Here is a 16,834-nt window from a genome sequence, read left to right on the forward strand (position 1 = left end):
CTATGGTTGAGTTTAATATCGATTTTAGTTCATTCTGGGAAATGCATTTTCTCAAATTTGAGTAAAAACTCTAACTTAAGTCGAAACTCAGACTTAAGTTTGTTTCGAGAAATCGGGGCCAGGTTTACATGACAAATCCACTGATCAAGTTATTAATTAAAACCACATTTCTTGAAAACTCCATTAAAACTAACGTTTACTTGGCCAAAGGTCAAAAGATGGTTTGCTGTTAAAGTAATGCAGTTCATATAATACACTACTCAACCTTTACAAGGGATATATCAGATATACGTCAGTTTACACTTGGGTTAATGTGAAATATCAAGATAAACAATAATTATCAAAACTCTAAACTGGAGCAGCATCTACTTATTAACATTCAGTTCACAGAGATTTATAAGGGTGATATTTTTTGTCTTCCACACATGATCTTTCCGTTCGTGCAAATAGAAGATATAACGAAAAAAAACACAACTGAAGAGTACATGTACACATTTATTCAGTGATGAGACAATATTATTTCATGCCAACAAGATCTCAGAAAAACAGGATGTCTCGACATTGTATGAATCTGTTGAGTAGGTCTATTCAATGACAGACATCATATGAACAGAATGCACAAGTTCCCACGTATTGTTAGCCTGAATTGACCTATTTCTGTGCATCACCAGTTAATATGACAGTCAGCTTTAGCCAGGTCATACTGACCTAACTTATCCCCAGTTAATATGACATTGTCATCCTCAGGTAGGTCATGCTGACCTTACTTATCCCCAGTTATGGTATAACAGGTAGTATTATCAGGTATTGCCAATATGAAGGTGCTGGATTCCGGCATACCACTTCAATTGATTTGGTATCCAATTAAAGAATCCCTGGTTAATATCAGTGTAGAAAACATGACAATATATCAGAGATTTACCTGGAGTCCTGTATTTGCAGGTCCGTGGGACTCATACTCTTAATTTTCAGGGGTCCTGGACAACAAAATGGGGGTCCCAGACACTTAAATATTATTAATAATACTGTTATTGTATTGTGTATCATGATCATCGGATTGTTACAGCAATTAAATTGCAAATGATACCACAACCCAGCTAGTAGCAAACTCAGTGATAACTTATTGTCACTTGATTGGAATTTTTACAAAAAGTATTTTAACTTTTTCTGAGTCCCTGTGGATGCGCTAATAAATTTTGTTGTGTCCATTGTCAATTTTTATGCATATAGGATGCAGGAATTAGCGCACTGTAAATCCCTGATACATGTTTGACTAAACGGCTAAATATCTGATTGATTGTTACCAAAGTGATGTAAGGAATAAATATGTATCCAAGTTACAGCACTGTGACATCTGGAACACCATGTAACAGTTTTCAGCATTCAGGATACCTAAATAGGGCTGGCACCCTCCTGCAAGCACTTATCCACTGAATGCCCAGGTAAAGTTTTGTTGGCAAAAAGACAATCACATAGAATTTGCAAACCAGATTTGCCTGGTCTGCGCCTTGCCTTGAAGTGTTGTGTCCTAATGTGTCATTCCGAGGCTATTTGTGATGGCAGATTTGCTCCATGACTGTACTGAACAACGCCATCAGCTGAAGATACTCATCTGCACCGTCCATCAAACACTTGTCTACTATCTGAAGACAAAAAGGTTTCAGCAATTTGAGTGTACATCCTACATTTCAGATGTTTTTCTGTCAAAGAACTTGTCCCTTATCATGGGGGTAGCTGTTCAAATAAGGGTGTCACATGTGGAAGAAGCGGGACGCAAACAATTTGTTTGGAAAAAATAGTAAAACAGTGCCACAGCAAGGAAAGATATAGAACCAGACTAATTTCACAGAATTTGTTAAATGACCTTATCCTTATATGTTCTGAAATGAACAGTAGAAATAAGATGTCAACCAACATCAAGAAAATATGAATCCTGGTCAAATATTTTCTGACTGTCAAGCTGGAATTTACCACTGTTATATATACATATATATATATATATATATAACTATTTTCGGGATTTCGAAGTTATTTTTCGGGGGGAGAGAGAAAGGGGGAAAGAGAGAGAGAGAGACTCACATCCTATAATTTTAAATAACAGTTGGGACTGATGATTGAATGACAAATTATTTTGTACTCCTATGATTTACAAGAACATGTTCTAAATGAAACGTCAAGGTAGCCCAGAATCTCACATGGTCTGTTCAAGACATATATTTACAAACAAGCAAGCAAGCATCTTTCTGTTATGTTTCGAGCACATACCGCCATTTTTTCACATATGGCTGACTTCTGATGATCGCTGAGCTCCCCTAGAGTGACGATTTCGTCGTGCAGCTGCGTCAACACCTGTGTTGCTGAGAACCCTTCGCTGATGATGTGCTGCAATCAGATCCTTCGCATCAACAAACGCTGTAGCGGAATAACAATCGGCACTTTCTCCAGTCTAAATCACCAGGGTTATTTATTATTATTTTATTATTATAGGATATTTATATAGAGCACATATCCAGGCAACTAGTGCATGCTCAAGGCGCTGGCATTTTTCCCCTTGATCATTGGATGTCAATCTCAACGACACATCATAATTATTATCAATCTCAACTCCCTGGGCAGTATACAACTCTTGCAGCCACTATGCGTACCGAGTTAGTGTGGCTTTCTCATCCTAACGAGGTACCCATTCACAGCTGAGTGGACTGGGACACATTGTCACAGTACCGTGTCCAAGTTCACTGTACGTTGCTGTACCCGCAACTAAGTGTTTGCACGTATTAATGTGGCCACCATCTGGTCATATACCAACGGATTCGTTGGTTCTTTCAAGTGCACAGGGTTGTGTACTGTACACTTGGGGCTGTGACAACACTGAAAGAGTCTGCACATAAAGTTGACTCCAAGGTTTTTACACCCGGTCACAGGTAGGATCGATCCCGACACCTCAACCTCGCTGGATCACTAGCCTGGCTCCTTAGCCAGCTCGCCCACCACACCCCATAGCTCATTTACCTAAACATCAGCTCCTAAGGCCACCAAACCAACTTGTATTTCTGTTTGCCCGACCAATTCTAATCAGGAGACCCACACCTTTTACCTTGTCTCTTATTCTATTTTATTTAATTTCATCATTATCCTTGTAATTACACAATGCCATTTCAGAAAGTGGTCAAATGTAACATATGCTATATTTGGGATTACACTTTCTTATTAACATGGAAGTCGCAGGTTGAGCAGGTTAGGCAGCTGACTTTGTGTGCTGGCAATTAGGTGCCTGACTCTGAGGGCATGGGTTCGAATCCCAGATGGGACTCGGCCCAACAAAAGTACAAGAATCTGTACTTTACTAAGAAAGTGTAATCCCAAATATAACATATGTTGCATTATCCCTGAAATTGAGTCCTCAAGTCTTCAATTGAAAGCAGGTTGATACATACATGTACACATGCATCCATCCATCACAATAATGCACTTCGGACACAACCCTGGTTTTGAAGTTGGCAGCACAAATTGTGTTGACACTCTTTGTACACAGAAAATTTCACGTAGACATAGCCAACAAATTGTCACGCAACTTTAGCATCACTTGCATGACCAGATAAACAATAAACTGGTGGACATGACAATAAGAAAGCATAATTTCTTTGAGAGGCATTTAGAAGTTGGAGCAGTAAGGAAGGATAACAATATATGGATGAACAACTTCTTTATTGCTGTGACAGCGACGTTTCAGTGTAGGTTCTAACACCGAATAAGGGTCGTTATTGTGTCTGGTTTCCTAATCCCCATTGTACTGTACAAACATCTGCTCTAACTTGTATATATGCTCCTTCATCCTTATGGTGTTCATCACTTGCTTGATAACGGTGTTAGAACCTACCCCGAAACGTCGCTCTCACAGCAATAAAGAAGTTGTTCATCTATATATTGTTATCCTTCCTCAATAAGAAAGCATACTGTATTTTGCAATTTATATGTAACTATTTCATCATACAAGTACTTGTTAGTTCAAGAAATAAGCAAGTACAGTACTTTGAGGTCATGCAAAAAAACATCTGGTAGTCATCAGTTCTGACAATGACCAGGGGACTTATTCTCGAAACGTTTAGCCCAAAGAATTCTTAACTTTGATCATAGCCAATGTGTTAAGAATGGGCTTTAGAAGTTTGTAGGGCTACGAACGTTTCGAGAATACCTAGCCGGTACTGCAAAAAAATAACTGCAGTACTGATTAAAACATACACAGCTGTCAAGTGTGTTGGTGGGGCTGGCAGATCGTCCTTACCTTGACAGTTTTATCCAGCTTGTCGTAGGAGTCGGAATGACACGTCTTTAGAACCTTCTGTATCAGCTTCTCTGGACAGACCTGAAGCAGGGGGATTTTATAAATCCTGAAGTATTTAGCGAGGTGACATTGAAGCGCGAGAGAAAATCAAGTATTTAATCATCTAACTTGTAAATCTCATTGTCACTGTGTTATGGTGTCAAAACCTGAAGCAGTAATAGGTGAGACCCAGAACTAATGGGTCCTAGTTACAGAATGAGGTAGCAGTCTGTTGAAACCTGGAACAGCGGCACTGTGTGATTGGTTGATCATTTGTCATTTAAGGCCACACTGAGCAATATTTGAGCAATATGATGACCGTAAATAAATATGGACCAGACCATCTAGTCATTGATATCATGAGCACTTATTCATCAGGGCACCCATGAAGGTCCGGGTTTGAATAAACCTTCAGTAACCCGGGTGGTCAGGCTCGCTGGCTTGGTTGACACATGTCATCGGTTCCCAGTTGCGCAGATCGATGCTCATGATGTTGATCAATGTATTGTCTGGTCCAGACTCGATTATTTACAGACCGCTGCCATATAGCTGGAATATTGCTGAGTGCGGCGTAAAACTAAACTCACTATTCATCAGGGCATGGTGACACACAATAAAAACAACAGTCTCATCACCCAATTCATCAAGTCGCCTCTTTTGATAACCACATGCAAGCCTGAGCTCCGTTCCACATGGCAACCTTCACCCTAACTACCATACATAAACAGACTTACGACAGTCACAAAGCCAAGAATGCTTTGGGGATGGGCCCAAGACTCGGATAAATTCCTAAAGGGTCGGGTTGATGAACCTACCCCTGCTATCTCCCACACAACTTCTTCAGTTATCTCCTCCTCCCCCTTCAGCCTGGACGAACTCTGTAGATACGTTATGGCTTTCCGCAGGTCGCCCTCTGAGGTCTCCATCAGGGCTTTAATGGCCTATACACAACATGACATGTCATTTGGTTATTGTCTTATACAAGTCAACAACTGTCAAGTTATATCATCGATACCTGCAATTTATTAGAACAGAAAGACAAGCAGTGGACGATACTGTAAACAAGCGTTAGAAGAAAGTGGTTGAAGTCTCTCTTCAGTTAAAGCCAACAACACAGGCATTCAAGAGATGCTTGGTTGGATTGTTTATAAAGTACAGATCTTTAGGGGATGGAGTAAAATTATGCGATGGTTGTCACTGGATGTCATGGGGGTTCAAATTAATGTAATTATTGCCAAGTTTTTATTCCATTTGAACAAGAATTTATAGTTAATCATTGTTATTTCACTGCATGTGCATCAACTGCCAATAATAAGTGAACCTCAAATTCACATGACATATATCACTGATCCATGTTTACATTTAAATTCTCCAGTCTCCAAAAGGAGCTGTCCAATATGGTCTTGTCTGACCTTCAGTTTCAAATGACTGAAAATACAACATGTGAATCCATTGTCTTATTCATCCTCTACAATCATTCTTTGTTTTGTCAAGTTTGGCTTCTTAAAGTAATTTCTCGTACATGGGTCTTACATCAATTCAAAACCCTGGAGCAGGTTTTCGAGTGATTGGAAAACCAATCTGTAAAATAGCAAACAGTATATTTTAAACCCATTGATGCGAGAACCTGGTACTACTAAGGGACACAACTCTTCACAGTAGGGTGACTTGTAGGCCCTCAACACATAAGCTTGATGAAGCCCTGTGTACATCTACAACAGTACATCAATGACATACCTTTTTTGTCACAATTCACATTTTCTTTCTCACAGATGAGCTTAAGTCTTTTTGTTAAGATCTCTTCGGACAGGGGTTTAAAGCGGAACTTGGCGCATCGTGATGTGATGGGTTCGATGATTCGACTGACGTAGTTACAGATGAGGCAGAAACGTGTGGTCCTTGATTCTTTCTCCATTGTACGCCTTAACGCAGCCTTCAAACATAATAATCAAGTTATCAAATCGTAGCGATCATCTTTAATAATTCAGAGAATAAAACATCTACTAGATCGTATTCATAAATGCTGTGTTTCACCATAAATCATGCTCATGCGTTGTGTAAGAAACCATCCCTTATTTTCTGTGTGCATGTGTCAAACATGAAACAGGAGTCATCAGAAGATGACAAATCCCCCCGGCCCCCACATATCTGAAAGAACTGACAGTTAGTGTAAGTCCAACTTGATTTTTTTTAGACTAAGTCCAAACCGTTTCCATGGAAATCATGAAAATTATAAATGCCAAAAATCTGCAAATAGCAAAAGACACTACTTTGGGATCTGCCTCATATATCTGCCAAGTTATGCTGAAAGATATTGAAGGGTTTTCGAGTTGTGCTCCAGAAACGAAGAACACCCCTCCTTTTTGAGACTAAGTCAAACACGTTTCCATGGCAACCAAGAAAAATAGCAAATGCCAAATATCCGCAAATAGCAAAAGGCCTCACTTTAGGTTCGGTTTGATATATCTACCAAGTTTTGTTGAAAGATATTGAACAGTTTTCGTGTTGTGCTCCGGAAATGAAACCCATCCTACCCTTTTGAAACTAAGTGCAACACGTTTCCATGGCAACTCAGAAAAATAAAAATGACTAAAATCTGTAAATAGCAAAAGCCACCACTTTAGGTACCATTTGATATATCTACTAAGTTTTGTTGAAAGATATTGAACGGTTTTTGAGGTTTGCTCCGGAAATGAAGATTACCTCTTCCTCTTGTGAGTAAGTTCAAATCGTTTCCATGGAAACCAAAAAAATACAAATGAAAAAAATCTGTAAAATATAGCAAAAGGCACCACTTTAGGTTCTGTTTGATATATCTACCAATTTTTGTTGAAAAAAATTGAACGGTTTTCGAGTTGTGCTCTGGAAACAAAATGATTACGGACAGACAGACGGACGAGGTGTTGACTATATACCCCCGGCATGTAAAAAATGACAGAGTTGACATATCAAGTCATATTTATGAATACACTATGCCTTTAAGAAAGTGGTTCAATGTAACATGTGGTATTTTGGATTTTTGGATTACTCTTTCTAGGTCAAGTATAGTGAATGAGTGAATTGAGCAATATTCCAGCTATATAGAATTGAGTCTGGACCAGACAATCCAGTGATCGACAGCATGAGCATAGATCTCCGATCAGCAATAAGTTCCAGCCCGTTATATGGGTTACTGAAAGTTTAATCTAACCCGGACCTTCACGGGTCAGATCTAAGGGTAAATCAATCAAGGCCAGGCACCTTTTGTGTATTTGTTGCTTAACGCCGCACTCAGCAATATTCCAGCTATATGGCGGCAGTCTGTAAATAATCAGGTGGACCCGACAATCGAGCATCAATCTACGAATTGGGATAAGAATATAAGATGACATGTGGGTCAACCTAGTCTGCGAAAGCCTGACCACCTGATCCTGTTAGTCGCCTCTTACAAGAAGCTTGGGTTACTGAAGACTAATCATAACCGTGATCCTGGGTCCTGTAACACTGACACTGTGAGGTGATGGGTATAGCTGTTCTCACCTGTGCTGCAGTTGTCATGGAGTCAGCCTCATCCAGAATAACAATCTTAAATGGTGGACATGGCTTCCCACTGAAAAACAGTACCATGTAACATTAAACATACATGTCTAATGTTTGAGGGGAGACAAAATGAGGTTCACGTAGCGTTCAACATATCTGCACTAGTCCAGACCGATGCCAAACGACGTAAGTATACTGTTAAGAAACCAAGGACTCTGGATGAACTTACTCAGATCGGGAGCCCCCTGCTGTCAACATAGCAAAGGATTTCACTTTATCTCTCACGACATCAATACCACGCTCATCTGATGCGTTCAACTCCAACACGCGACTACGGAATATTTCTGGTCTGGAAAATATACAAAACAAAGCATTAGAACAAATCAGAAAATAGGTGAATATTGTTTAACAGCTCACTTGGCTCACCAACTGCCCTTGTAAATCTTTGAGCGACATTAACACTTCTTTGAACAGTGTTTTAGGTATATGATAATCACGGAGACTCTTGAACACTGAGTAGACTCACCCAAACAGGTCTCTGGCAGCTGCCAGTATGGTGGAGGTTTTACCCGTGCCGGGCGGACCGTAGAACAACAGGTTTGGCAGCTGCAACACAACATATCTGCATTACCACAGCAGCTTTGAACAAAGAGTACACTCACCAGAAGATGACAAATCCCCGCCCAAACAAATTTGAAAGAACAAATCATCTGACAGCTATTAAAAGTCCAACTTCATGAGTCCATCCATATACAAGAGTAGTTATTGAGCTATCAAAACAGTAACATGGAATTGGGATTCTTAAACTTTGTACTTCTATGTCAGGTACACACCAATATGAAAGTCAAAGGAAAATCCCTATTTGACAACCTGGTCTTTGTGTGTGAACAGTTTCATGAAAAGAATACCTATTAGTTTAAGAAATATGATCCGCGACAAACACACCACTATGAACAGTGTCAAAGTCAAACTTGCTGCCATGTAAACAGGAAAAGAATTCATTTTCTAAATTCCTAAATAGTAGTAGGCACCACTTCAGCCCTTGGTTAATACATGTACCTGGTTGGATGAAAAAGGGACTCATGGTTTTTGAGTTGTGCTCTGCAAACAAAATCCAACCCCTCCTTTTGAAACCAAGTCCAAATTGTTTCCATTGACATCAAAACACTGTTAAGAAATACCCACAGCTTTTAATGGGTTTTTTAATATAAATTTCCGTATTTCAATTTTAGGAGTTTCCACATTTTTAGCCAAGTTTACAACCAAGTCTGGCCTAAACATTATCTACATACTTACATCAGCCCCCTCCAGAGACTTGTTCAACACAGCAACAACTTCATCTTGATGTGCCACGTCCTTTATACACCGTGGGCGACTGCAAGCAGATTTTCTCAGTTAACTCGACAGAAAACTTTCAGGAAAAATATTTTACTCATAATCTAAAACCACAGACCCTTGTGTTATGGCTTAAACATTTCTGTGCACTATATGACATATCTTCCCAAAGCCAGAACTCAGTGTATCATGATGTTTCTAGAGCAAAATGACAGAACCTGCACAAACACTTTACATCTACCTTGTCTTGGACGATTATTCTGTTCACTCTGGAAACAGTGCTACAATATTGATTGAAATTTCAAAAGCTCACATTAACAGAACTAATACTGACTAAACCCTTCAGTGATGTTTCAAAGGCTCCTACTATTTTTCAACCCATGGTATGAGTTTAGTCTTTGCTTCCTTGTCTTGTTTCGAACTTGAAGCCGGCTTGTCCTTAGTTTTTGACAAGCCAGTTGTCCCTCCTTTCAGGAATGCCTGCATCTTTTGTTAAGTTTGCTTAGTCTGGCTGTAGAGTCTGAAATGGACAGGGGTGAGAGATATGTTTAATCCAAAAACAGTATTTTAATCAGTAAGAAAACTAGACAAAAGCAAAATCATGGCAGGGGACACCAGAAATGGGCTTCACACATTGTACCTAAGTGGGAAATCAAACCTGACCTTTGGCATAACGAGCAAACTCATTAACCATTGTGCTACCTCACCGCCTCTGGAGTACAATGTATTTCTCTCAGGTTATATGTACTACAGTAGCAGTGAGGTATCTCAATTCACTCAATCAACCGGCCCAGGGTCCCAATTCACTCTAAGCCTTCATAACATTACGACCTGTCATAACTAGGGATGCCATGATACATCGATACTTTCTCTCAGACGATACAATTATTGATACATTCAAAGCTGTATCGACATTTAGTTTTGAAAGTATTGGTTTAAATATGTTTATGTATCATAGAGATTTTTCTGGGTTACATCTTCTTTATATTTCGCTTATGTTCATCAAATATCATCTTCTAAAAATGCCAATCAAGCATCTAATGTTTATGTATCGCTTACATTTTGCAATTGTATCATGTTTTTATGTTATGAGAGTTAATAATGATTATTTTTCATGCAGAAAGATGGAAAATTAGAACTTTTTAATCTCTAGAATAAGAAATGTTGATCTTTCATGGACAATTATAAAATATTAAATATTAATGTTCAAAATGTAACTAAATTTACGCAATAATGCTGCGAAAATAGGTATCGCGGATACATATCGAATCGCGACATGGATATTGTGGATATGTATTGATTCATGAAACTTATGTATCGCGGACATCCCGACTCATAACTCTATAGTTTATCATGAGCTTATGAAATTACCCTATGAATATGGATTGGGGTGAGGTGAGGTGAAATTGGGTTTAACGTCCGTGGCTTTGAGAATATTTCGCTTATATGACGACGCGCATGCGTGTGTATGTGTAATGTGCTGCTGCTTGTACTAGCCCAGACTGAAGCTGGTTTTATAGTGCTAGCCCACTGAAATACCATGCCGCAGTGAAGCATGAATACCCCACTCAGACACATTATACTGACTCCGGAGTCAACCAGTCCTTGTTGTACAATATGGATTGGGACCCAGCCCTTTAATATAGTCCTTATACAGGAATAACAAACAAGTTTCATCTTTCAGCAAGAGGTTATCTTGACCAGACTTGCCTCTCTACGGCTGTAGGTGAATTCGTAACTCAAAACCGGTTCAGATCGGAACCGTGGATTCTGTGACGGATTGAGCGTGTGAATTCAGACGCGTATTAAATGGGAAAAGTTCATCCTCAATGATGAAGAAAATCGACGAAAGTGTTTGCATTTTGTGAAAGAAATAAAATATATCAGGTAAGTATGATCGGCTGTGAAAATATCCTTAAATAATAAAATAACAAAATATGCTTCACAGTGGTCCATTTCACAAATTCGGCTAAATCATAGGCCGCTAATATTAAATTCAGTTGTGTAAAATTAAAAGATATGTGTTAGCAGGGAGACTCTATAAGGGGAGTGGTCACCCTCGGAAAGCTCCTAAGCTATGCCTCAGCTCGTCACGTGCCCAGTGCAGCCAATATGGCGGCAGCGTAGTTTTTAAGATTGAGCCCGGTTTATTTTCAACAGCTGATTACATACACTGAGTGTTGTGACAACTGAAAACCTACATGTAGAAGATAAGTTACCTATTCTGTCACTTCATTTTAAGTCAAATACTTGTTATTAGTGTCAGTATAAGTACAGTAGCTTTGTAGTAAAGTTTCAAGTGGGCATGTTGTAGCTCACTGGCTTCAATTCTCAGTACACAGCGAAGAAAGACTAAATTATATCGCTAAAAAACTTCTTTCACATATTCTTTTAATTTTAGAAGGGAAATATACCTTTTAGTTAAAAGGTGTTTGCAAGTAATAGTGATATTTTTATAACTAAAAAAAAATGTTAGGGTGTATTTGAGGTGTGTGAAAATATGACATATCACCGATCTGCCATTGAAATACTACAGGGCGTGTTTGAGTGTTTCTAGTTAGGTGTTCAAAAACATCTTTCCTCATACACCTTCAATTTTTATGAGGGGAATATACCATCAGGTGAAAGGTGTTTGCAAGTAATAGTAATAGTTTTATAATTTAAAAAAAATTGTTAGTGTGTATTTGAGGTGTGTAAAAAATATGACATATCATTGATCTGCCATTGAAATACTACAGGGCTGTTTGAGTGTTTCTAGTTAGTGTTCAAAACATCTTTCACATACACCTTCAATTTTATGAGGGAATATACCATCAGGTGAAAGGTGTTTGCAAGTAATAGTAATAGTTTTATAATTTTAAAAAATTGTTAGTGTGTATTTGAGGTGTGTGAAAATATGACATATCACCGATCTGTTCTGATGATACCATTGGTGCTTGTGATGCTTGAGTGTTATAGTTCTAAAACTTCTTTCTTTCTTGTTGATCATAGTATTTGACAAAACTGGAAAGGTGTTTGCAAGGCTTTGTGATAGTTCTAAACTTTCAGTTCTTGAGGGGTCTGTGACAGTGTCAGTTAACATTCTGTCAATGCCCATGTCATTCCACAAATGCAATAAGATATCTGAATTAGTTACTAATGTAAAAAACATGTCTCAAAGTAATTTTTTTTGAAAAGGACAGCTGATGTTAACATGTATTCTACCGACAGTTTTATGCTTCTTTAACATGTTTTGGGAGGGATGGCCGTGGTGTATCATTTATTCTTTCATTCATTCACATATGTTCTTTTTCTTTTGTTCTTTTCTTAATTTCTTTCATTCATTCACATAAAATTCTTGCTCTTAATTCATTCATTCATTCATTGTAAAATTCACCCATACAATACACTGGCTGAAGTACTGTTAAACGAAATGCCGGTTGCGCTTGGGACCGAACCAAGTCACTGTGTGCGTTGGAGCATGACGAGGCACACGCTAATTAGTACAAATGGTAAAGAAGGCAAGCGAAAGTGACCTATCCCTGTTGTAGAGTATCCCTGGTATTAGGTAAGTATCGTCATTCAACGCTTAACTACGCAGAGACCAGCAGAGAAGTAGCAGAAAACACTTCTTAAGAAAACACTTACATCTCCCACACAGAGTACTTCGCAATCAAAACAACTCACCACTTCCTAATTAACATTCACAACAACTCAGTGAAACCAGTTAATCCACATACACAACACTCTTCATTCACATTTTCTTGTGTCCTCAGCATATCGTTTCGTATCACTGAAAACAAAGCATACGGGAAAATATTCATTCACAATTTCCTTGAGTCTTTAGCTGCCCTTAGTTTCAGATCACTGAAAACAAAGCATAACAACTTCGTTATAAACATTCTAAGTAACATCTAAGTAAAATTCAAACTATATATTCAATTATTTATACATCGCCTACTTAATTCACCGCCTACTTAACTGGTTTTGGTTACGAATTCACCGCTACCTTCACTTAACTAGTTTTGTCTACTTAAATCACCGTCTCCCGCCTCTACAGCCCCAAACATCAGATCATCTTCTCGAGGCAACGGAAAAATCTCCACCCTTGTCAAACTATGAATGATCTGTCAAAACCTGTCATCACTGAGACAGAGACCATATATACTAAGACAATAGATCAACAGTGGGTATTTGTATCTCAAACTACAATGCTATTACCCTTTCTATTTTTGAAACTGTCACAATGGTGAACTTGCTTCATTGAGTATTCATTCAGTGTTTGTGCCAAAGTATTGATACAGTTCAAAGCTTCATACTTCTTATTTTAGAAAATGCACTCAGAAGTAAATTCTATGACTTGTTGCCAGTTGCTAAACACACAAAAAAAAATGTTTTGAAGTAAATTCAACTAGGTCAGTGTCACAGAAGCCCTACTCAAACTTAAAGAGATTGAGTGAGTTGGGTGAAACAGGCCATCGTGGCAATGATCTCCTTATAAAGACAGTTTTTTTCCACTGAAGTAAGCGTTAGTCATGATCAATCCTTCATTGAAACTGTCTCGTGTGTGTGTTGCCTAATATAGATCTTTCAACAAAGATGTGTCTAATACTGCATTACATTAAAATTGAACATTGCTAAAATCAGTAGTCAGCCTAAAGCTGTTTTCTGTTTGTGGTTTCTGACTCTGAGAACTGTTTCTCAACCTCCGGATTCATGCCTTGGCGTTCATACGTCGAAGTAAGTATGCGATAGGCGATTACAATTAGCCAGAGACATCAATGCCGCCATGTTCCATGATATTGCGGAAAGCAATTATTCGGGATGCAAATCAAGTACCTCAATAGATCATGTGCTTCGGGTGTATTGTTGTGTCTTTTTCACCCTCCACATCGGCCATTTCCCGCCGTATTCCTTGAATCAACTCACAACACTGCGTGTATCCAGTTCTTCACAGCACCGTTAGGTGGCGCACGTATTAATGGCACACAGTTTCAACTAAACTGGTTTCACTGTTACGCGCCTCCAATTTAGCGCTTTGAGGCTATTTACTGCTGCCTGTTTAGGTAGACAGGGTCCCAGTCAATGTTTCCATTCCCTCGGATTTGTTGACGATATGACGAAAATGCCAAACGATTTTTATTTTATGGAGTCCTTTACACGAATAAAAACTGACTTGTCGTAGATATGACAGATCCCATCCCAATAATCAGTACAAATTCCTTAACCCAAATGTTGGATAACTCCAACTCCAACATATATATATATAGTCTCGTTCCAAACCCGTTCAATATGTACCCGATAAAAATATAAAGGTGCGAATAAATATATAAATACATTTAAAACATTATTCGTTTCAGTGTCACAAAGAAACTCATCAAGGCAGTTTTTCATAGGTAAACGTTATTTTAATTACAGCAGTTACACAAACTGTATTGATAGCTAATTCATGAGTGAGTATGGTTTTACGCCGCTATTAACAATATTCCAGCAATATCACGGCGGGGACACCAGCTAAATGAATACTTGTATTACACAATTATCATAAAATGATAACTGGACACCAAGCTAATTTATTGAATACTTAATGAATGTAAAAAATGTATTAAACAATAATCATGTGTTAAATAGATTGATAATTGGGCACTATATGGGAAGTGCTGAATAAAGGCTGTATTTTCAAATTTTCCATGGTCTGTACCGATTTTTAACATGTTGCCTTTAGAAATATACGGGTACAGGTCATCCAAATTGCTTTAACTGCTCCAACACTGGCTCTGACTAGAATCGTGGGGCTAAGTCACCGCTGGGTTCGAATCTCTGAGGATGGAACGGGTCCCATTTCGAGATATTTCAAATGTATACTGTATATATATATTGCCTTTGTGTTGGTACGAATATTCTAAAATATTACTTGCATTTTAGTTTGTAACGCCCAATTATTTCGATTCTGATTTCTGCAATCTTCAAGGATTATCGTATATTTGCTTTAACCTTACGATAATCGGGGGCAAAGACCGCAGTGGAACGGATGGATTTTGTATCGAGTTGGTACGGAGACATTTCAGTGCAAACGCCCAGTATTTGAGTTTACGCCGCAGGGCTTCAATTGGGATGGATTTTGCAATATTTGAGTTTACGCCGCAACAATATATGGCGGCGGTCTGTAAATAATCGAGTGTGGACCAGACAATCCAGTGATCAACAGCATGAGCATCGATCTGCGCAATTGGGAACCGATGGCATGTGTCAACCAAGCCAGCGAGCTTTTGTTCGAAGTCGATCCCATTTTCACTATTTCACGAATTTCCCTTTCCAGTCTTCAGGTGTTTCCATGACAACATGGGTCTTCAGCGCATAAGAGGAGAGTGTTGATTATTTTCATAGCAGAACACTGAAGCATACAATATTTTGTCATGAATATGTCACAATAGTTGACCACTTGGAGTATTGAGAGTTCATTCCGCTATTAACTTTGACCCATCAAACAACATTAAGATGCCTAGTGGTTAAAGCGTTCGCTCGTCACGCGGGTTCGATTCCCAACATGTGTGAAGCCCATTTCTGGTGTCCCCCCGCTGTGGTATTGCTGGAATATTGCTTAAAGCAACGTATAACCTTACTCTCTAACTCTCTCAGTCGTTTACAAAATATATACACACCATTATATCCTCAGCTCATCTACATGTTTGTTACGAATCTGTGTGTACTGTACATTGCCCCTGTTAAGAGTCTTTATTGACGTGTGAGGATTGTTTTGGTGTGTGTGTTCACTGTGGAATGGCCTACCGTGGAATAATGTAGGGGAGACCGGGGTCAATTGTAACACGGGTCAATTGTAACAAGGGCGATTACTCTAAACGTTTTCGCTCAAGCATAGTGTAGGTGAGTAGATTTATTTCCCTTTACTTTCCTGCGGTACTCATCCAGGCGTTTTTCATCTGCTCGCTTATGGCGAGATACAGTTGACGAAAAATCGTTTTTCACATAGGTAAGTAAATTTTTCACAAAACGTATTAAAGCGTTCTTAATGCAGTAAATGGTGTTTGGTATGAAATTAACTTTTCAAGTGTAAAATTTAGATATTACGACATGTTTGGAAGTAGAAATATTTGAGAAGCCCAAGGTTGTTAACGTGTGACGTGACATGAAATATGGCTATTGCCATTAGGGGCAATTGTAACACTGTGTTACAATTGCCCCCATGTAATTTTCCCATGTGTTATGATAATAAAGCAAATTATGATGAAGGTTTTATGTTAGTTCTTTACTAGGTTTATCATAGTAGAACATTTTCAGTGTTATGTTGATAGTTTTAGCCTCGGGTGAAAGTTTTTGGTGTTAGTCTTTGTATTATATTTTGGGCATACCAACACAAGAATTTTAAACGAAAAATTTTTAAATGTCGATGGTGATAAAGGTTTATTGTTAATCCATTTCCACCTCAACTGATCAAGATAACATCTTTCCACATTTTGATTTTATTTGGAAAATAAATAAATTGTTACATTTGAACCTTCTGTGTTACAATTGCCCTATCCACCTGTTACAATTGCCCCGTGCTAGGGTCAATTGTAACACTTGTAGTCATTGCATTTGATACGTAATAACTTTGTAAAGACATGATAGTGAACTTGAAACGACACTGAGGTTTAACGCCAAGAACCCAATGTACTAGTT

The 16,834-nt window shown here is 38.5% G+C and overlaps 1 protein-coding gene across 1 annotated transcript; it reads right to left on the reverse strand.

The window, feature by feature from the left end:
• Positions 1-1,194: 1,194 nt before the first annotated feature.
• LOC124277300 (replication factor C subunit 4-like) lies at positions 1,195-14,132 on the reverse strand. Its single transcript, XM_046712952.1, has 11 exons — positions 13,994-14,132; positions 9,543-9,695; positions 9,137-9,215; positions 8,367-8,446; positions 8,070-8,189; positions 7,841-7,910; positions 6,062-6,254; positions 5,137-5,264; positions 4,283-4,363; positions 2,266-2,382; positions 1,195-1,643 (listed from the first exon to the last, which is right to left on the reverse strand). The coding sequence occupies exons 2-11, from the start codon at positions 9,659-9,661 to the stop codon at positions 1,548-1,550; spliced, it is 1,083 nt and encodes a 360-aa protein (XP_046568908.1). The 5' UTR covers positions 9,662-9,695; positions 13,994-14,132; the 3' UTR covers positions 1,195-1,547.
• Between the last annotated feature and the right edge of the window lie 2,702 nt (positions 14,133-16,834).

The sequence above is a fragment of the Haliotis rubra genome, unplaced genomic scaffold (assembly GCF_003918875.1).
Source record: "Haliotis rubra isolate DU_JTF1 unplaced genomic scaffold, ASM391887v1 Scf22, whole genome shotgun sequence".
Lineage (NCBI taxonomy): Eukaryota > Metazoa > Mollusca > Gastropoda > Lepetellida > Haliotidae > Haliotis > Haliotis rubra.